This window comes from Pongo pygmaeus, chromosome 9 (genome assembly GCF_028885625.2).
Source record: "Pongo pygmaeus isolate AG05252 chromosome 9, NHGRI_mPonPyg2-v2.0_pri, whole genome shotgun sequence".
In the NCBI taxonomy this organism is placed as follows: domain Eukaryota; kingdom Metazoa; phylum Chordata; class Mammalia; order Primates; family Hominidae; genus Pongo; species Pongo pygmaeus.
In genome coordinates this window covers 62,123,763-62,147,336 of record NC_072382.2, presented here as the reverse complement: position 1 = coordinate 62,147,336, position 23,574 = coordinate 62,123,763, and the positions used below count along the sequence as shown (strand labels likewise).

The 23,574-nt window shown below is 40.7% G+C and overlaps 1 protein-coding gene across 1 annotated transcript in view; it reads left to right on the top strand.

Moving 5' to 3' along the window:
• The window catches only part of SPON1 (spondin 1), a 312,814-nt gene that overhangs the window by 19,654 nt on the left and 269,586 nt on the right, over positions 1-23,574 (top strand). Inside the window, exon 2 of the mRNA XM_054440180.1 lies at positions 659-765. Within this exon, the coding sequence (XP_054296155.1) occupies positions 659-765 (107 nt within the window). The remainder of the gene's footprint in view (positions 1-658; positions 766-23,574) is intronic.

The window sequence follows — 23,574 nt, the reverse complement described above, 5'->3', positions numbered from 1 at the left end:
TGTATGTATGTAAAGGAAAACCATAGTAAGCATAGGGTTTGGTACTATCTATGATTTCAGGCATCCATGTGGGGTCTTGGCATGTCTCTTGGCCTTATCTACAGGGGGCTACTGTATATCATGTCTGTCCATGACTTCCACTGGCAGAACTTGGTTATAAAGCTGACTTAACTGCAAAGGAGGCTGGGAAATGTGGTGTAGCTGTTTCCACAAGAAAAATGAAATATGTTTTGAAGAACACAAGGCAGCCTCTGCCACAAAGGTCATCCTACAGGATTTTGTGCTGTGAAGAACTAGTTTTCTCTTGGGCCAATCTAATGGAAGTGTAATGTTAGACAATTGTCAAGATTGAGTTTCTGACCAGGGACTATCTTTATCAAATTGTGGTTATTGGGAGAGAGCTCACCACATCCCTGGTTGGTTCAAGAATCCGCAAGTAAGACAGCAGCTCAGATATTTAACAGGTTCTGAAATGTAAGAGGGAGCTGGGTGAAGAGGGTAAGAGTTCTCACCTCAATGGATGAAGGCCTCACCACTGTCCACGGCCTCTGTAACTCACAGATCTGGGATATTGATGGAGAACTCAGGTCTATCCCATTTGACAAATGGACAATAATTGATTCTTACACTTAAAACCTGCTTTCTTCTCTCTCTGCAGTAACACTTTCAGCTGCTCCTCCCTCCTACTTCAGAGGATTCACATTAATTGCCCTCAAAGAGAACAGAGAGGGTGATAAGGAAGAAGACCATGCTGGGACCTTCCAGGTAAGACCCTGCCTGGGCTTATTCAGTGGCCCTCCCTGCCCTGGAAGGTAGAGGCTGGAGAGGTACAAGTGTCTCAGGTGGCTTCCCATGCAGTCCCTTGACCATTGGCCAGCTGGGGCAGGTCCATTTGAAAGGGTCATCATGGAGCAAGCAGCAAATGCTGCCGCACACCTATCTGAGCAAGGTTGGCTACTAGGCAGGCCTTGCTTTGTCTCAGCAGATCACGGGGCTCTTCTCTGGGCCCACAGTGTCCTTCAGCAGCCAAGCGTGAGGAGAGCACTTGTAGCCCTGGCTAGGCCTGGCTGTTTTGCCTGCACAGGCATTTCGTGATTGACTGGTTAATTCTCAAGTGTAAACGGAACAAGAGCTCGGGACCGCCAGGCTGGAGGGAGTTCAAAGAACAGGAGAAGGACTATTAAGGGAATGTAGAGATTGATTTATGAGGGAAGATTAAAAGAATTAAACATGCTTTACTTGGCCAAATGAACAGGGCCGAGTTTAAGAGGTGGTAATGGTCTTTAAATGTCAGTCCTCACAGAACAGCCTCCTCAAGGGGAAGCTTCGTTTGACTTTGCATGAAAGGGCACACTAAGACAAAAGTGGGGCAAGAAAAGAAAGGGAATCGCACAGACAAGGACCCTGACAGTGAGTCATATTTCACTGTGGAATATTCTTCCAAGGGAAGTGGTAGGAACGTCATCCCCTTTCAGAGGTTTAGAAAAGAGTCGGCAAGTTGTCAGAACACATCCCAGAAGGACTGGAGTGATCCTAGGAGGAGGCCTGGCCAAATTTGCTGTAATTACTTCTCATCTCAGATTTCCATTGTTCTGGAATTCATTTTTATCTGGCATTTGCAAACTAAGAAGAAAAAAACTCAGAAAGAATACTTATACCCATAGCTGGCTGCTGGAGACTCTGCTACAATTTGTGGGCTCCGTGGAGGACCCTGACCCAAATACCTCCCTTATCCAAAGGCATCTTTTAATCCTTGTGGCCAGGTTGTAATTTTTAATCCTGTGATTTAAATTATTTTTCTGCTTTCTGGGATTCTGGGTTTTGGGCCTGGTGAGACTTAATTCCACACTCACTGTAATGTCCTTCTATGGCAAAGAACCTCTTGGCATGTATCTGAAAGTGTGACCCAATAATAATACTAGCAACAGCCAATATTTGTCGGGTACATACCATATGCCAGACACTATGCTAAGTGCTTTACTTTATCTTAGTTTATCCTGTCTTTGTTTAGTTTATCTTTGTTTAACTCTCAAAACAACCCTAGTACGTAGGAACTATTATCCCCATATTTGGACCAGGAAATTGAAACTAGAGAGATTAAATCACTTGCCTAAGCTTGTTTAGTGCTTGTTTTAGTCCATTTTGTGTTTCTATAACAAAACACCTAACCCTAGATAATTTATAAACAATAGAAGTTTATTTCACTTACTTGACATGAGACTGGGAAGTCTCATATCAAGGTACCTGCATCTTATGAGGGCCTTCTTGCTGCATTATCCCATGGGGAAAGGCAGAAGGGTAAGAGAAGGTGAGAGCAAGAGGGGGCCAAACTCACCTTTATAACAAATCCACTCTCAAGATAACTAATCCACTCCCATGATAACCACAATCCATTCACAAAGGTAGAGCCGTCACGACTTCATCACCTCTTATTAGGCCCTACCTCTCAATACTGTTGCATTGGGGATTAAGTTTCCAACACATAAACTTTGGGGGACACATTCAAACCATAGCAGCATTGTTCTGGCTAAATTCAGTAAGTTGATAGTCTTCTCTGACTCACAGTTGTTTCTGCTTAGCTTAATCCTTGTTCTTGCAACTGATTGGTGAATACAGGGCCCTGCTCATAGTGGGCAGTGCATAAATATTTGCTGAATGAGTGGATGAACATTTGACTTTTTCTGCTAGTGTCCATACCTCAGTCCTATTGGACTGTTGTTGAACTCCCATCTCTGTATGCATCCTCCCTTCCTCCTCTTGGAGCTTCAGACATCCTCTCTTGTTACACAGCAGTGGTTCTCAGAATGCAGTCTCAGGACCAGCAGCATCAGCAACACCTAGGAACTTGTTAGAAATGCAAAATCTCAAGCCCATCCAGACGTACTAAATCAGAAACTCTGAGGATGGGGCCCTCACAACCTGTGTTTTAACAAGCCTTCAGGGTGAATCTGATGCATACTCAGATTTGGGACCCATTATTCTAATGAGACATAGACCAGCCCATCTAACGGGATGTCCTCCATCATCACGTCAACACATCTGTCTGTTCCTATCTATTCTCTCATTGTTTCCACCAGCCCTAGAGAGATCAAAGTGGGATAAGAATATGAAAATGCCTAGCATATGATAACGACAATAGCTAACACTTAAATAGTGCTTGTGTGCCAGATACTGTTCTGAGTGGTTTACATTTGTTAACTGAGTTTATCTTCAGAGTGGCATGATGAGGTAAGCATTATTATCCTATTTTCCACAGAGGAGAAACTTGTGGCAAAGAACAACTAAGTAACTTTCCTAAGATGCCCAGCTCTAAGTGATAAAGCTGGGGTTCAAACCCCAGCAGTCTGTCTCTGGGTACCTGCCTATGACCACTGTGTATGCCATCTCTCAGTATATACCTGTTAAATGAAAAAATAAGGGCCCACTATGACTTTTATGACAGTCTCTGTGCCAGGTGCTTTATATGCATTAGCCTTTTTTTCCCCCCTTAATTCTTGTAGCAACCTTGTGTGGTCAGTATTGTTATCTTCATTTTTCAGATGATGAAACTGAGTCCCCAAGGAGTTCAGTAAGTTGACCAGGACAGTCCAGCATCTCAAGGGTCCAAACACTGTGCCAGTTTCTTATTTCTCAAACATTATCTCCTCACCCCTGCCCTGCCCTACCCTTGTGCCATCAAAATGCACACTCCACTTGGGTTCCAGTTGTCTCAGAGATTTGGGGGAAGGAATCATAGCCCATGCCCCTCATCTTACTTCACCTGCTTCTATGATATGTGGCCCCCATGCTGTCCCTTCCAAATCTATCATGAAAGTATTTTCTCTCTGTACCAAAGCTGTTATCTTTGGAGTCATTGATTTATTCAGCAGCATTTGTTGAGTGCCTGCTGGGCGCTAGGCACTCAGTTAGGCATTGGGGATAGGGTGGTGAGGAAAACAGAGATAGTCCTCATGAAGCCTAAGGAGTCCTCCTTGTCACCATCCCATAAACTGACCTCTGTTGCTGAAAGTCAGCAAGTCATCCATTGAAACATAAGCAAACAATCAGAAAGGACAAATGCCATTGTAATTAAATATATATATATATATATATATAGTGATTTAACAAATAGATAAAGACTTTTGTTTAACACCTTCACTTCAAATATGATGACTTTGAGAGCTTAACAACAACCACAAAATTCTAATACTCATTCATTGATACATAATATTTAACATATTTGTTGGATACGTGTGATATTGTTATATATATAGAATGTGTAATGATCAAGTCAAATATTTGAGGTATCCCATCACTTTGAATATTTATCATTTCTATGTGTTAGGAACAATTCAAATACTCTCTTCTTGCTACTTTGAAATACACAATACATTGTTGTTAACTATAGTCACTCTGAATATATATTTTTTTAAGTTCTGGGGTACATGTGCAGAACGTGCAGTTTTGCTACATAGGTATACATGTGCCATGGTGGTTTGCTGCACTCATAAACCCGTCACCTACATTAGGTATTTCTCCTAATGTTATCTCTCCCCTAGCCCCCGACCCCCCGACAGACCCTGGTATGTGATGTTCCCCTCCCTATGTCCATGTGTTCTCATTATTCAACTCCCACTTATGAGTGCGAACATGCGGTGTTTGGTTTTCTGTTCTTGTGATAGTTTGCTGAGAATGATGGTTTCCAGCTTCATCCATGTCCCAGCAAAGGACATGAACTCATCCTTTTTTGTGGCTGCATAGTATTCCATGGTGTATATGTGCCACATTTTCTTTATCCAGTCTATTATTGATGGACATTTGGGTTGGTTCCAAGTCTTTGCTATTGTGAATAGTGCTGCAGTAAATATATGTGTGTATGTGTCCTTATAGTAGAATGATTTATAATCCTTTGGATGTATATCCAGTAATGGGATCACTGGGTCAAATGGTATTTCTAGATCTAGATCCTTGAGGAATCACCACACTGTCTTCCACAGTGGTTGAACCAATTTACACTCCCACCGACAGTGTAAAAGCGTTCCTATTTCTCTACATCCTCTCCAGCATCTGTTGTTTCCTGACTTTTTAATGATCACCATTCTAACTGGCATGAGATGGTATCTCATTGTGGTTTTGATTTGCCTTTCTCTAATGACCAGTGATGATAAGCATTTTTTTTTCATATGTCTGTTGGCTGCATAAATGTCTTCTTTTGAGAAGTGTCTGTTCATATCCTTTGCCCACTTTTTGAAGGGGTTGTTTGTTTTTTTCTTGTAAACTTAAGTTCTTTGTAGATTCTGGATATAAGCCCTTTGTCAGATGGATAGATTGCAAAAATTTTCTCCCATTCTGTAGGTTGCCTGTTCACGCTGATGGTAGTTTCTTTTGCTGTGCAGGAGCTCTCTAGTTTAATTAGATCCCATTTGTCTATTTTGGCTTTTGTTGCCATTGCTTTTGGTGTTTTAGACATGAAGTCTTTGCCCATGCCTATGCCCTGAATGGTATTGCTCAGGTTTTCTTCTAGGATTTTTATGGTCCTAGGTGTTACATTTAAGTTTCTGATCCATCTTGAGCTGATTTCTGTACAAGGTGTAAGGAAGAGTTCCAGTTTCAGTTTTCTGCATATGGCTAGCCATTTTTCCCAACAACATTTATTAAATAGGGAATCTTTTCCCCATTGCTTATTTGTGTCAGGTTTGTCAAAGATCAGATGGTTGTAGATGTGTGGTATTATTTCTGAAGACTCTGTTCTGTTCCATTGGTCTATATATCTGTTTTGGTACCAGTATCATGCTGTTTTGGTTACTGTAGCCTTGTAGTATAGTTTGAAGTCAGGTAGCATGATGCCTCCAGCTTTGTTCTTCTTGCCCAGGATTGTCTTGGCTATTGTGGGCTCTTTTTTGGCTCCATATGAAGTTTAAAGTAGTTTTTCCCAATTCTGTGAGCAAAGTCAGTGGTAGCTTGATGGAGATAGCATTGAATCTATAAATTACTTTGGGCAGTATGGCCATTTTCATGATATTGATTCTTCCTATCTATGAGCATGGAATGTTTTTCCATTTGTTTGTGTCCTCTCTTTTGTCCTTGAGCAGTGGTTTGTAGTTCTCCTTGAAGAGGTCCTTCACATCCCTTGTAAGTTGTATTCCTAGGTATTTTATTCTCTTACTAGTAATTGTGAATAGGAGTTCACTCATGATTTGGCTCTCTGTTTGTCTGTTATTGGCGTATAGGAATGCTTGTGATTTTTGCACATTGATTTTGTATCCTGAAACTTTTCTGAAGTTGCTTATCAGCTTAAGGAGATTTTGCGCTGAGTGGTTTTCTAAGTATACAATCATGTCATCTGCAAATAGAGACAATTTGACTTCCTCTCTTCCTATTTGAATACCCTTTATTTCTTTCTCTTTCCTGATCGCCCTGGCCAGAACTTCCAATACTATGTTGAATAGGAGTGGAGAGAGAAAGCATCCTTGTCCTGTGCCGGTTTTCAAAGGGAATGCTTCCAGTTTTTGCCCATTCAGTATGATATAGGCTGTGGGTTTGTCATGAATAGCTCTTATTATTTTGAGATACATTCCATTAATACCTAGTTTATTGAGAATTTTTAGCATGAAGGGGTGTTGAATTTTACTGAAGGCCTTTTCTGTATCTATTGAGATAATCTTGTGTTTTTCGTCATTGGTCCTGTTTATGTGATGGATTACGTTTATTGATTTGCATATGTTGAACCAGCCTTGCATCCCAGGGATGAAGCTGACTTGATCGTGGTGGATAAGCTTTTTGATGTGCTGCTGGATTTGGTTTGCCAGTATTTTATTGAGGATTTTCACATCGTTGTTCATCAGAGATATTGGCCTGAAATTTTCTTTTTTTGTTGTGTCTCTGTCAGGTCTTGGTATCAGGATGATGCAGGCCTCATACAATGAATTAGGGAGGATTCCTTCTTTTTCTATTGTTGGGAATAATTTCAGAAGGAATGGTACCAGCTCCTCTTTGTACTTCTGGTAGAATTCAGCTGTGAATCCATCTGGTCCTGAACGTTTTTTGATTGATAGGCTATCAATTACTGCTTCAATTTCAGAACTTGTTACTGGTTTATTCAGGGATTCAGCTTCTTCCTAGTTTAGACTTGGGAGGGTTTATGTGTCCAAGAATTTATCCATTTCTTCTAGATTTTCTAGCTTATTTGCATAGAGGTGTTTATAGTATTCTCTGATGGTAGTTTGTATTTCTGTGGGATCAGTAGTGATATCCCCTATATCATTTTTTATTGCATCTATTGATTCTACTCTCTTCTTTATTAGTCTGGCTAGCAGTCTATTTTGTTGATCTTTTCAAAAAACCAGCTCCTGGATTCATTGATTTTTTTGAAGGGTTTTTCATGTCTCTGTCTCCTTCAGTTCTGCTTTGATCTTAGTTATTTCTTGTCTTCTGCTAGCTTTTGAATTTGTTTGCTGTTGCTTCTCTAGTTCTTTTAATTTTATGTTAGGGTGTCAATTTTAGATCTTTCCTGCTTTCTCTTGTGGGCATTTAGTGCTATAAATTTCCCTCTACACACTGCTTTAGTGTGTCCCAGTGATTCTGGTATGTTGTGTCTTCGTTCTCATTGGTTTCAAAGAACATCTTTATTTCTGCCTTAATTTGGTTATTTACCCAGTAGTCATTTAGGAGCAGGTTGTTCAGTTTCCATGTAGTTGTGCAGTTTTGAGTGAGTTTCTTAATTCTGAGTTCTAGTTTGATTGCACTGTGGTCTGAGAGACAGTTTGTTATGATTTTTGTTATTTTGCATTTGCTGAGGAGTGTTTTACTTCCAATTATATGGTCAATTTTAGAGTAAGTGTGATGAGGTGCTGAGAAGAATGTATATTCTGCTGATTTGGGGTGGAGAGTTCTGTAGATGTCTATTAGGTCTGCTTGGTTCAGAGCTGAGTTCAAGTCCTGAATATCCTTGTTAATTTTCTATCTCGTTTATCTGTCTAATATTGACAGTGGGGTATTAAAGTCTCCTGCTATTACTGTGTGGGAGTCTAAGTCTCTTTGTGGTCTCTAAGAACTTGCTTTATGAATCTGGGTGCTCCTGTATTGGGTGCATATATATTTAGGATAGTCAGCTCTTCTTGCTGCATTGATCCCTTTACCATTCTGTTATGCCCTTCTTTGTCTCTTTTGATCTTTGTTGGTTTAAAGTCTGTTTTATCAGAGATTAGGATTGCAACTCCTGCTTTTTTTTTTTTTTTTTTGCTTTCCATTTGTTTGGTAAATATTCCTCCATCCCTTTATTTTGAGCCTATGTGTATCTTTGCATGTGAGATGGGTTTCCTGAATACAGCACACTGATGAGTCTTGACCCTTTATCCAATTTGTCAGTCTGTGTCTTTTAATTGGGGCATTTAGCCCATTTACATTTAAGGTTAATATTGTTATATGTGAATTTGATCGTGTCATTATGATGCTAGCTGGTTGTTTTGCCCGTTAGTTGATGCAGTTTCTTCATAGTGTCAATGTTATTTACCATTTGGTATATTTTTACAGTGGCTGGTACCAGTTGTTCCTTTCCATGTTTAGTGCTTCCTTCAGGAGCTCTTTTAAGGCAGGCCTGGTGGTGACAAAATCTCTCAGCATTTGCTTGTCTGTAAAGGATTTTATTTCTCCTTCACTTGTGAAGCTTAGTTTGGCTGGATATGAAATTCTGGGTTGAAAATTCTTTTCTTTAAGAGTATTGAATATTGGCCCCCACTCTCTTCTGGCTTGTAGGGTTTCTGCAGAGAGATCTGCTATTAGTCTGATGGGCTTCTCTTTGTGGGTAACCTGACCTTTCTCTCTGGCTGCCCTTAACATTTTTTCCTTCATTTTAACCTTGGTGAATCTGACAATTAATGTGTCTTGGGGTTGCTCTTCTCGAGGAGTATCTTTGTGGTGTTCTCTGTATTTCCTGAATTTGAATGTTGGCCTGTCTTGCTAGGTTGGGGAAGTTCTCCTGGATAATATCCTGAAGAGCGTTTTCCAACTTGGTTCCATTCTCCTCGTCACTTTCAGGTACACCAATCAAACATAGATTTGGTCTTTTCACATAGTCCCATATTTCTTGGAGGCTTTGTTCGCTCCTTTTTATTCTTTTTTTCTCTAATCTTGTCTGCTCTCTTTATTTCATTAAGTTGATCTTTAATCACAGATATCCTTTCTTCCACTTGATCGATTTGGCTATTGAAACTTGTGAATGCTTCAGGAAGTTCTTTTGCTGTGTTATTGAGCCCCATCAGGTCATTTATGTTCTTCTCTACACTGGTTATTCTAGTCAGCAATTCTTCTAACCTTTTTTCAAGATTCTTAGCTTTCTTGCATTGGGTTAGAACATGCTCCTTTAGCTCGGAGGAGTTTGTTATTACCCACCTTCTGAAGCCTACTTCTGTCAATTCATCAAACTCATTCTCTGTCCAGTTTTGTTCCCTTGCCGGTGAGGAGTTGTGATCCTTTGTAGGAGAAGCAGCATTCTGGTTTTTGGAATTTTCAACCTTTTTTTGCTGATTTATCCCCATCTTTGTGGATTTATCTACCTTTGGTCTTTGATGTTGGTGACCTTCGGATGGGGTCTTTGAGTGGACGTCTGTTTGTTAGTTTTCCTTCTGACAGTCAGGCCCCTCTGCTGCCAGTCTGCTGGAGTTTGCTGGAGGTCCACTCCTGACCCTGTTTACCTGGGTATCATCAGCGGAGACTGCAGAACACAAAGATTGCTGCCTGATCTTTCCTCTGGAAGCTTCATACTAGAGGGGCACCTGCCAGATGCCAGCCAGAGCTCTCCTGTATGAGATGTCTGTCGGCCCCTACTGGGAGGTGTCTCCCAGTCAGAATACACAGGGGTCAGGGACCCGCTGGAGGAGGCAGTCTGACCCTTAGCAGAGCTTGAACGCTGTGCTGGGAGGTCCACTGCTCTCTTCAGAGCCATCAGGCAGGGCCGTTTAAGTCTGCTGAAGCTGCGCCCATAGCTACCTCTTTCCCGAGGTGCTCTGTCCCAGGGAGATGGGGTTTTTATCTATAAGTCCCTGACTGGGGCTGCTGCCTTTTTTTCAGAGATGTCCTGCCCAGAGAAGAGAAATCTGGCAGTCTGGCCACAGCAGCCTTGCTTGGCTGCAGTGGGCCCCACCCAGTTCAAACTTCCCCGTGGCTTTGTTTACACTGTGACCATAAAACTGCCTACTCAAGCCTCAGCAATGGCGGACGCCCCTCCCTCCACCAAGCTCCAGTGTCCCAGGTCCATCTCAAACTGCTGCTGTGCTGGCAGCGAGAATTTCAAACCAGTGGATCTCAGTTTGCTGGGTTCCGTGGGGGTGGGACCTGCCAAGCCAGACCACTTGGCTCCCTGGCTTCAGCACCCCTTTCCAGGAGAGTGAACGGTTCTGTCTCGCTGCTGTTCCAGGCGCCACTGGGGTATGGAAGAAAAGAAGTCCTGCAGCTAGTTCGGCATCTGCCTAAATGGCCACCCAGTTTTGTGCTTGAAACCCAGGGCCCTGGTTGGGTAGGCACCAGAGGGAATCTCCTGGTTTGTGGGTTGTGAAAACCGTGGGACAAGCGCAGTATCTGTGCCAGAGTTCCTCAGGCTCAGTCCCTCACGGCTCCCCTTGCGTAGGGGAGAAAATTCCCTGACCCCTTGCTCTTCCTGGGTAAGGTGACGCTCCATCCTGCTTTGGCTTGCCCTCTGTGGGCTGTACCCACTGTCCAACCAGTCCCAGTGAGATGAACCAGGTACCTCAGTTGGAAATGCAGAAATCACCTGCCTTCTGTATCAATCTCACTGGGAGCTGTAGACCAGAGCTGTTCCTATTCAGCCATCTTGCCAGCCTCCCCTAAATATTCTTTAAATTTGGTTAAAGATTACATTTGTGGCTCTAAAAGTGACTTTGAGAGAGGGTTACTTTGCTTCTTTATGAGTGAATCCTTATACAGAGAACACAGACTCACAAAATACAAACACAATAAAAGCAAATTTTAATGCTGTCTTTGCACTTCCTTAGACTTAGTGGAGAGGGAATGGGCTTCCTAGTACCAGGGAGAATAAGAGTTACAGCTCTCACCTCTCCAAAGAAGGCCGAGGAAAAGGGGGTGGGGCTACCTGCTCTGGCCCCAACAGCAGGTTCCCGCACAGCAGCATTGGCACACACTAGATATCAGAAGACACAGAGCCTCTCTTTGATGAGATAGCTGATTCGATGAAAGTGGCAAGGAACTCAGGGACCCAACTGCCTGTGCAAAAGTAACCCACCAATCGTTAAAAATTATATTACCAAAAACTGCTCCTTGGAATGCTGTGGCTCAGCCAGCTGCCCAGCTCACTCTCTTGCCTCCTTCAGGTCTCTGCTCAGCGGTCCCTTTCCAGGGAGGCCTGCCCTGATCGTCCTATTAGGCACTTCATTCCTCCTCCCATCCCTGAGCTAGACTCTTTCTCTCTCTCCCCAACTTAGTGTTTTTCCATTGCATTTATTGCCACCTGGCATGCTATTTTACTTATTAACTTGTGTGTTATCTGTCACCTTCCACTGAACTATAAGCTCTACAGGGCGGGATTTTAATCTGTCTCTCTTCAGAGTATCCCTGGCAGCAACTATGCCCAGCACAGGGTAGGCACATGAATATTTAGGGACAGAATTTTAAGCGCAGTATTTGCACTAAAATTTAAGCTGCTAATTTATAATACTATTCATTGCCTTGTTTTATTTTTAATTTAAGGCCTTCAGGTATCAACTAGTTTAGGTAACACTCTGCCAATCAAAGCAAAGAAGTCTCAAAACAGAAGGATATTTGTCTGAGAAGAGCAGATCAACACCATACAAACAAGTATCTTTTAATAGTCTTTTACATTCATAATCACCTGTTTTTAAACTATTTTTGTCATCTCTACATTAGCAATAAATATTTAGTGGCATTTAATGGGTTCTGAGCCACATTAGAACCTAAAAGGCCTTTTGACATACTTTTCTAAAAATAAAATGCTATTGCAAGCTTGTTCTCAGGAATTGTCTCGTTACACTAACGTAAGCTTAATCAAGCCCCTTATAAGATGTTAGGATTTTTAAAACTGCCATTCACTATTATAAATAATGGAGTAGAAACAATTTCCTGCATAAAACCTTTTCTCATTTGGTATTGTTCACTAGGACAGGTTCCTAGAAGTATAATCACAAATGCAAAGGATCTGGACATTTTTTATGGTTCTGATGTGTATTGCCAAGATGATCCCCCAATCCCCACACACAAAAAAAACCCTGCACTCAGCAAAATGGAACATGGGCATTCCATCATGGAAGTCATGGCCACTGATGTGAAGGGAAACAGACATATGAGATCAGGACTGGGAATCACAAGATTTGAGCAGGTTAAATTGATAGATCAAATCTAGCAAGATGAAAGCTAACGGAGGAAGAGAGAAACACAGAAAACCACCTACTTGGATCCAAATAACCAATTGCACAAGTACAAGATGAGAGATTTGGATTTATGGCAGCGCATTAAACAAACAACAATAACAAGAAAAATACTGTAGAACTTTCAGTTGCCGGTAAATAAGTTAAGAATGAATCATCCATGAGATAGCATCACAGAAAACTCATGAGGTCTTTGGATGTATCATAGGAGCATAGTGGCTAGAACACAGGATTTTGATTTTCTTATGAGATTCTTATGCCATTCTGAGAGAGCCCACAATATTCCTTTTCTTTCTCTATGTAGTATACCTTTCAGTGGATGAATATTGGAATATAAAATATACAGTATTTTCTTTCTTTCTTTCATTTGTTCATTCAAGTATTTCCATAACATTCATAGTACCCAGTTATTTTTCTTCAGAGTAGTTATTAAAACTTATAATTATTTGTAGGATTATTTGTTTAATATTACTCTGTTCCACCAAACTGTAGGGCAAAACCATGTCCATTTCATTCACTGTTGTATTTCTAACAACTAGCACTGTGAGTGTTACATAGTGGACACTCAGTGAATATAGTATGTGCTGACATGAATTAATGCACTAATGACCAGCTATGCAAAATGCAACATACTAGGCTCTGTGGATATGGAGATGAATAAATAAGACATGGTATATTAGTCTGTTTTCACACTGCTATAAAGATACTACCTGAGACTGGGTAATTTATAAACAAAGAGGTTTAATTGACACAGTTCTGCATAGCTGGGGAGGCCTCAGGAAACTTACAATCATGGTAGAAAGCAAAGGGGGAGCAGGCACCTTCATAAGGTGGCTGGAGAGAGAGAGCAAGACAACAAAGTGCCACACTTTAAAACCATCAGCTCTCGTGAGACCTGACTCACTTATCACGAGAACAGCACGGAGAAAACCACCCCCATGATCCAATCACCTCCCACCAGGTCCCTTCCTCGACATATGGGGATTAAAATTTGAGATGAGATTTGGGTGGGGACACAGAGCCAAACCATATCACATGTTCCCTGGTATTAGGAAGTCAAAGTCTACAGAAGAACTTTCCAGTTCAGTATTTTATGTACACTGGTGGATCACAGGTTGAAGGAGAACCCAGACATGTATTTCCCTAGATATTAGGGTGGCCTCCTCTGTTTACTCTGGGGAAATACTACCATTTTCTATATGTGACATAGAGTCAAGAGACCTGTTAGAAAGAACTATATTGCAGCCTGCTAGGTGCTAAAATTGCTGCATCTGTGCAGATAAGAAAACAATCGTTTGCAGAAAGTGGGTAGTGAGTGCTGATTTGGGAGCACAGAAAGGACATTTACAGAGACAATAACCTTTGAGCTATCTCTTAGAGTGGTTGAAATTTCAACTGGACAAGGAGTGAAGAGTGTGTGTGAAGACCACTTTATTTTTGCCTCACACTTCTATTTTAAAATTTGCCATATTTTAATGTTTTACTATATCTTCTTTAACAAGCACCTAGAGCCTCACAAGGGCCTAGTAAAAGTTTTTTTTTTTTTTTTTAAATAAGAAATGAACCAGGGGATAAATGACATTCTGTGCCTTCCCCTTCCCTTGAGGAACTCACTTGGTGTAAAATGCCTCTGCAGAGCTATAATGCACAAACAACACATTTTAAAAGCGATGTCAATACCTCTTGCTTGACACTTAGTTTTCTTGCTTAAAATTGCCATGTGAAAAGTCATTTGTAAGAAGCACAAGAAGCAATGTGCACTGTGAGTGCCTGGGATGGACGTTGGGTCCTCACACTTCTGCAGCCTTGGTCTCCAGTGCCTGCTGCCAGAAAAGATGAAAAATCATTTTCCTTCCCAGCAAGAAAGCCTGAGTCTGGGAACCAGAGGCATTATTAAGACTTCAGCATCACTCCTCTCAACAGAGCACACTTGTGTTTTGTGTTTAAAATACAGAAAAGGATAAATACAGAGAAAGATAAAAAAGAAATGAAAATATGTCATTTTATAATCTAGAGATAATCATTAACATTTGGGTATATTTCCTTCCAGGTTATATATTATATAGAAAACAAAATTGTATATATAAATGTATGTATATATATATATGTGTGTATATATATATATACACACACACACATACACACACACACCCATATATATATATATATATATATATATATATATATATATATATAATTTTTGAACAGAATATTGGAACCATTCTCTATATAGGGTTTTATATCCTGTTTTATTTTTATGAACATTATATTGTGAACATATTTCAATGAAATTAAATGTTCCACATGATTTTTAATGGCTTTGTAATACTCCATCATACTGTTGAATTATAATTTATTCCAAGATTCCTCTATTATTGGCAAGATAGGTGGTTCTAATTTTCTTTTCTTTACTTTTATATAAAACACTGCAGTGAACACCATAACACATAAATCTTTGCAACTGTATTTGCTTATGATAAAAGCAAAGATTTATGCATCTGTATTTGCTTATGATAAATGAAATTATAGGGTCAAGCTAAAGTTTCTCTCTCTGTAAGTACTCACATGCATGTATGCACACATGTATATGCATATATGAGCTCTATTTCTGGAGGCAGCCATTTGGGTTTTGACAGTGTTAATGGTGGGCACACAGGTTAGCATCACAGTAGAAAGTATTCCTATTTTCAGGCTGCTCTAACTACTCAGAAAGGACCATGCATCTAGCTTAGCTTTGCTATTTAAAATATACAGCGAGTATGTGGAAAGACTTTGGATTTTGGAATCATTAGATCGTCAGACTAGGAGTCAAATTCTGCCCTACTAGCTAAGTCAAGAAGTCGCTTAATTTATCTGAAACTTACTTAGTCCCTTCATCTACAAAATAAGCATGATCAAAATAAAATAATGTATGTAAAATGCCCAACACAGTGCCTGGACATAAGGGACCCTCAATCAATGCCTCCTACTTCTGAGCCAGCAGCCTAGGGTGCATTTTCCACATTTCTGTTCACAATGAATCATAAACTCCATTCCTTGGGCATTTGTGGACCACTAAGGAGCACAGCTGAATCTTGTCAAAGGTGTAACTACTAGCTATCTTTCCAACTCCACAGGTGAGGAGAGAGACAGGCTTCTCTAGTTCATTCTATCTTTATTGTAATAGGATTGGGATGGCTATAAAATAAAATGAAAAATTTATATTATGGATACATGATATGCAAACAAAATCTGTTCAATGTGGGTGGTTGGCTGGGCTCTCAATTACAGGTTTTATGAACTACTTCCATATAGCAGCTTCACCAAAAATGGAATTTAAATTATACCTTGGCAAAAGGCTCCACAGCAGAGGTATGAATGGATAGCGGAAACCACACTAGGTACTATTCTAGTTGCTTCGTATTCTTTAACTTTCTTCCTCTTGGCTGGAAGTTCCATGAGAGCAGAGACATCTATTTCTTTCACAACACACACAGTGCTGGGTGCCATGCTGAACACAGAATCAAAGCTGAGTAAATATCAGTCACATAAATAAATGTATTAACCTCCTCTTCAACTCAGATTCCACTGCCTGCCAACATACACACCCATGAGGTAGGCACTCTTATTATTATTCCCATTCACAGGAAAGTTAACACTGAGGGAATCAGAGCATTGATCGACGGCACAGAGCCAGTAAGTGGCAGTGAACAAAGACTAAGCCACCAAAGGTCTGTGTCATTTTCTCTATTCTGCATCTCTTACAGCTCTGGGGAGAGATGTGTGGGAGAGACAAAGACAGAAATTTACTGCTAAACCCCTAAAATCCTTTCTGAGTTATTCCAGGGGTCATACCAGGTTTACAGTTTCACAGATCCACCAGGTCTCTTCCAGGCCTTTGAAATGCCACCTCTTCTGTCTTTCCCTACATTCACGTTTTCCTTTCATCCCATTTGGAATCTGTGCACCCTGCCTCCTCTCTGAGATCTCAAACACTTGGCACATCCCTTTGTTCTAGTTCTTCGCTCACTGTGTCACCCTGATGAGTTAAATTCCCATTCCCCTATAAGATCCTGTAAAGAGGCAGACGACTGGGCCATGTCTGTCTCTGCATTCCTGTGGCCACCCCTGTACTCCCCTCACCAAGGCCTGGCACACTGGCCAGGTGATAAGTGCTTTCCAAATTGATGGATATCTGCTGCTGGAATTGCTGGCCTTACACACTTGTTTGCAAACGTTAATTGGTCTCCTCCTTTCTTGCATGGAACCAGCATTGTTTCCACATCTATTTTCTAAAGGTCTGGAAATCATTTTCAAATACATGATAGACTTGTTTAATAGACAATACATAACTTTTATGCAAAAAAGAACTTTTTCATGTATCTATTAAGTAGTTTTTTAAAAAGCCAATAAGTTCCTGTGGCCTTGCAATCCTCTCATCTTTAAAATGAGAGTGATGAGCCTCCATTCCAGATCTAACTACTTTATGGGATAGCTCTTAATTCTGGTTTTGCAAACACTTAAAGCCGTTGTGTTTGTTTTTTAAAACAGGTAAAATTCAAAGAGTAAATGGGTCATAGTCTACTGAAACAGTATCCTATTGTAGGATATTTAGAGAATTTTTTTAATATTATAAATAATGTAGCAGTATACATTTGTATAAAGAAAACCCTCTTATTTCATTTATGAGTATATAAATGACACTATTGTGTGTAAGTCATGTTCTAGGCTCTGAGGATATAGCTGTGACATAACAGACAAAAATCCCTACCGCTTTGGACGTTATATTTCTATATTTTAGATAATTTCCATGAGATAGAGTCCTGTGTTTCTGGATCAAAGAGTTTTTAGGCTCTTGATACACATTGCTATATCATTTTCTTTCTTTTTTTTTTTTTGAGATGGCATCTTGCTCTGTCACCCATGCTGGAATTCAGTGGCATGATCTCAGCTCACTGCAATCTCCACCTCCCGTGTTCAAGTAATTCTCCTGCCTCAGCCTCCTGAGTAGCTGGGACTACAGGCACCTGCCATCACACCCGGCTAATTTTTGTATATTTAGTAGAGATGGGGGTTTTGCCATGTCGGCCAAGCTGGTTTCGAACTCCTGACCTCAGGTGATCTGCCCACCTCAGCCTCCCAAAGTGCTGGGATTACAGGCGTGAGCCACCGCGCCTGGCCTGCTATATCACTTTCTATCACAACTGACCAAGTAGGAGTTTGAGTAGGAGTCTGACTCAGAGCTTGCTTTTAGAGAGTATATAACCTTTGCCAAGTTACTTTGTCTTGGTTTTTCCCTTGGACACAAACTTTCTCTCCAGTTGGCCCCCAGCTGGTACCTTATGTCCTATAGTCCTTTGTGTTCAGGAGGACTGGGTGTTGGCTGGAGGAAGTAAGTTTGGCTGGAGGAAGAAAGTTCCCATCCTTCTACCATGTGGTTACTAAACAGATCTTGCAAATCCTGTTCTCATAAAATTACCTCTTTGGAATAAAGCTTAATACCTTAGATTTTTGCCCTGACAAATTAATTATTCAACATGGTTCATCTCTCTAGCATTCCAAGGTTCTTCTACGTTAGACATCTTTTATCCACCATAGTTGATCACTGTCTTCACAGCATTATGTCATCTGCAGGGTGAACAGGTCTGTCTCCCTAGCCATGGATATATGCCTCAAAAACTCTATTTCCTCATCCCTCTACCTGGGATGCTCTCAGGTAGCCACAAAACTCCCTCCCTCACTTCTTTCCAGTTTCTGCTCAAATGTCACTTTTATCAGAGTCCATTTCTCACCATATTTTATAAAGCAATACCCTCATCATTCTAAACCCCATTTGCCTTCCTTTATTTTATTCATCTGACTTATCAGCCCCGGACATGTTATATGCTTGATTGCTTGTTAGCTATTACCCCTACTGCAATGTGAACTCCACAGGGGTTTACTTTGTTCAGCACTGCATCTGTTCAGCACTATAATAGGGCCTGGCACATAATAGGTGTTTAATATATAGCTGCCAATTTATTGGGTGTGCTTTTTTGAAATCAGCCTAAGAAACAAGTCGTTTTTTCACCATGAAATGACACTGACTTATGGTATTGACAAGGATTCTGGCCCCCACCCTCAGCCCATTTTCCCCCCAAAGTCAGCTGACACCCCCAGGACTTCTTCACATGGACCAATATGAAGACACATGTGCATCACATGCACAGCCACACACCTCCTGGCCTCTCCAAAACAGCTTGTACTTATGTGGCTGCCTTTCTGGGCCCTAGCATTGGATTTTACCTGAATGCCAATTTTACCATTTTAGTGGCAACATAGCCACTCCACCCCTCATTGACTATATAAGCTTGGCCACTTAATTTAAACTTGCTGAGTTTGTTTCCTTGCCTGTCAAAATTGGAGTAATACTAAGTCAAAGAGTTATATAAGAACTTCTAATGTCTACTGTGACATGTGAAGAGCTTAGAAATCATCACTCCTGTCCTCATACGGAAAAAAGCTGAAAAACTGAAAATCAACAACTCTAATTACTTCCATCAGAGAACTGAGGTCATCAGGCAAAACTTCACCACCTCCTTCTCCCTCCACCCCCCAAGAAATGGAGAGACAAGTGAATACTGAAAATCACAGATTCTCAGGAGCTGCTGGAAACAGTAACTGGTAGGAAGACTTAAAGGGTAATTGATGACTAGCTACAGGCTGAGTGTAGACTACTTGGAGAGTTAAACTCCTGGGAGCCCAATCCTAAAGGGACCCCCACACTTTTGTGAATTTTACCCCCAGGAGCCCCCATCAGGTTCTCACAGTGAAAATCAGAGAAATCTCCTCCAGCTTGAGGCATGGGAAGGGAAAAAGAACCTTTTTGAAATCTGGCCAGATCCTTCTCCCTAACAAGGTCTGCCCTCAAGGAAGCTACTTTACCAGAGTCTTATCTGATCCGAAGAAAGAACAATTAGCTAGCACTAGCCCTGTCTAGCCTTCCTGTCTCATATAAAGGAAGTAAAAAAAGGCTAAGAAACTCTTCTGAAGACCACGGCACAAAGATTCTGCCCCAATAAAGTATTGAGATTTAATCAAAAGATAGACTGTTACCCTTTCCCAATATGTTACCATCACATCAACAAGACTCAGTATAACAACAGTGGATTACAACAGAGAGGGCTGCAAGGCATAACCTCTACTTAAGAAGGAGTTTCTAGGGAAAACCAAAGATAGACAAAAATGAGAAGAAAGAATGAAAAACAAAATAAACATAATAACCAAGAACTGTGGGAAAATTACAAAAGATGTAACATATGTATAATGGGAATATCAGACAAATAGAGAAAAGAATAGAAGAAATATTTGAAGATTAGATGAAATAATAAAAAGGCTATTATGGTAAGTAGTTGGTTCATACTAAGTGATCAATAAATGATAGTCATATTACTATTAATTGATCAAAATATCAGAGGAGGGAAGAAGAGTTGAATCAAAGGTAACTGTTTAAACAGGACTTAGTCATGATCAGGCACAGGAGGGAGGACGTCTTTCTTGAGATGGGGAAAACAAGCAAAACTGGTGAAAATATACAACAATTTGATGAACAAGAAGGAAAGTGAGAGAAGATAGGATTACACAGGATGCCCTCCATATAATTCTGACTTTAATAGTAATATCTCCCTTATAGAATTACTGAGAAAATTAAATAATTTATAACAATGGTTTTCAACTGGTAATGAACATCAGAATCTCCTGAGTATTTGTTTGCAATTCATCTCTCTGGGCCCCAAGTCAGAGAATCTGATTCTGTGCACCTAAGGGGGTGAGGAACTGGGGCTGTGGACCCTGCATCTTTTATAAGCATCTCATGTGAATCTGACACAAGTGCCCCAAAGAACACCTTAAGAAACACATAAGCATGTTGATTAGTGACTGACCTGAAACACAGTCAACAAATGTTTTTCAAGTAGACAGAGGCAAGCTGATCTGCAGAGGGAAAGGACAGGGCTGAAGACTGGGGAGATGGAGCAAGTGCAGGAGGAATGTGGTAGGGAGTCCATGAGAGATGGATGGAAGGATCGCATAGCAACAGAGACCCAGTTTAGAAAACACATATTCCTAGAGGAGAATTTCACACTGGATTTCTAACTTTCTTCATCAACTCTCAAGAGCCTGGTGGCAGGAGCCAAGCAGACAGATGGTACAGTTTTCCCAGAACTGGAAAACCCCAAATACAGTAGAAGATGGGGGGCACAGGCATCCACCAAGGGGAGAGAGAACCAGAGAACCAGGGAACCAGGGCACTATTGAGAAAGCTGGTCAGGGGTTCAAGTTGGCCAGGAAGATAGTACCTCTACTATCTACCTACAATTTTTTTAAAAAACCCCAAAGTCCTAGGACCCCACGTCTCCTCCAACCACTACCTCATTTCTCTGCCCCACCTCGAGAGCCAAGCTTTTCAAGAGAGTTGTGCCTACACGTGTTTTCCCCACTTCTCTGCTGTTGTTCACTTCTCAACCCCCACCAAAATGGCTCTTGAGTCTTGACAGTTTCTGCAATGGCCTCCGCGTTGTCCATGCACACTCCATCATCTTGCACACATTCCTCAGTATCACAGAGGGAGCTGGCCACTCCCTGATTCCTAGAATATTCTCTTCTCATGTCTTTCTGGTTTTATGTATTTTGCCCCAAAAAGTGGCAGCAGGGGAGTTCCCACACAAGAAAGTGCCACACACTATCCTGAAGTGGGGCTGGTTGGGATTCCAAAGAAAGGAGCACTAAGCACCAGTGAGATCAGTCCAAAGCATTTATTAGGGGAACTTACTTACAGAGGTGCTGCAGTGATCCCTGCACCGAACAGCGAGAGAAAAGGGATGTTCTGCCCAGGCACAAATGCAGTGAGGGGTCCAGGGTATGGAGTTTTTATGAGGGTTTAAGGAGTTTGGCTCAGGGATGGGGCCAGTTTCTTTCAGTGTTTTAGGCAACAATCTAGATGCCTTTGTTAGTGTCTGGGAATGTTCAAGGCCCCAGTTTGGGATTAAGCCTGCTGGGAATAACCCACATTTGGCTGGGTCACAGAGTGGTCAAGGCACTCTGTGATTTTCTATCAAGACGCAGAAAGAAAGCGGGAAAGCTGAAGGGTCCTACGTAAGCACTATTGGCATTTGGGCCATATTTGAGGTTTACAACATAATGTTACGTATAGATAGTATATATAATGATATATATAGATAGTAAAATGGTTACTGCAGTGAAGTAGGTTAACATATCCATCATTGCAAATAGTTACTTTTTTTGTGACAAAGGCAACTAAAATCTACTTAACCAAAATCCCTAATATAATTTTTCATCCTCATGCTGTACATTAGATCTCTAGACTTGTTCATCCTACATAACTGTTATTTTGTATCCTTTGACTTACATCTTCCTATTTTTTCCTTCTCTACTCCCTTTGATAATCACTTCCTTCTCTATCTCTGCATATTTGAGCTCTTTTTTAAAAAAAATGTTTCACATATAAGAAAGATCATGCAATATTTTTCTTTCTCTGCCTGGATTACTTCACTTAGCATAATGTCTTCCAGGTCCATCTTTGTTGTGGAGAATGGCAAGATCTCTTTCTGTTCTAGGCTCAATAATATTCCATTACACACACAGACACACACACACACACACACATATACATGTTCTTTCCCCATTTGTACATTTCCTACATTTTCTTTTCCCAAATGAACATGGACATTTAGGTCGTTTCCGTATCCTGGCTATCGTTAATAATGCTGCAATGAATATGGGTGTACAGGTGTCTTTATGAGGTAGTGAGTTTATTTCCTCTAGGTAAATACCCAGAAGTGGGATTGCTGTATCATATGATAGTTTATTTTTAGTTGAGGAACCTCCATACCATTTTCCACCATGGCTATACCAATCTACATTTCCATCAACAGCATACAGGGTTTCCTTTTCTCCAGACCCTCACCAACATTTGCTATCTCTTGTCTTTTTGATAATAGCTATCCTTATGGATGTGAGATAATATCTCATAGTGGTTTTAATTTGCATTTCCCTGATGATTAACGATGTTGAACACCTTTTCATATACCTGTTGGCCATTTTTATGTTGTCTTTGGAAAAAATGTCTGTTCAGGTTATTTGCCCATTTTTTATTTGGGTTATTTGTTTTTCTGCTATTGAGTTTTTTTTTGTTTGTTTTTGTTTTAAGTTTCTTTTTTTTTTTTTCTTTTATTATTATTATTATTATTATTATCCTTATTATACTTTAGGTTTTATGGTACATGTGCGCAATGTGCAGGTAAGTTACATATGTATACATGTGCCATGCTGGTGTGCTGCACCCACCAACTTGTCATCTAGCATTAGGTATATCTCCCAATGCTATCCCTCCCCCCTCCCCCCACCCCACAACAGTCCCCGAAGTGTGATGTTCCCCTTCCTGTGTCCATGTGTTCTCATTGTTCAATTCCCACCTATGAGTGAGAATATGCGGTGTTTGGTTTTTTGTTCTTGCGATAGTTTACTGAGAATGATGATTTCCAGTTTCATCCATGTCCCTACAAAGGACGTGAACTCATCATTTTTTATGGCTGCATAGTATTCCATGGTGTATATGTGCCACATTTTCTTAATCCAGTCTATCATTTTTGGACATTTGGGTTGGTTCCAAGTCTTTGCTACTGTGAATAATGCTGCAATAAACATACGTGTGCATGTGTCTTTATAGCAGCATGATTTATAGTCCTTTGGGTATATACCCAGCAATGGGATGGCTGGGTCGAATGGAATTTCTAGTTCTAGATCCCTGAGGAATCACCACACTGACTTCCACAAGGGTTGAACTAGTTTACAGTCCTACCAACAGTGTAAAAGTGTTCCTATTTCTCCACATCCTCTCCAGCACCTGTTGTTTCCTGACTTTTTAATGATTGCCATTCTAACTGGTGTGAGATGGTATCTCATTGTGGTTTTGATTTGCATTTCTCTGATGGCCAGTGATGGTGAGCATTTTTTCATGTGTTTTTTGGCTGCATAAATGTCTTCTTTTGAGAAGTGTCTGTTCATGTCCTTCGCCCACTTTTTGATGGGGTTGTTTGTTTTTTTCTTGTAAATTTGTTGGAGTTCATTGTAGATTCTGGATATTAGCCCTTTGTCAGATGAGTAGGTTGCGAAAATGTTCTCCCATTTTGTAGGTTGCCTG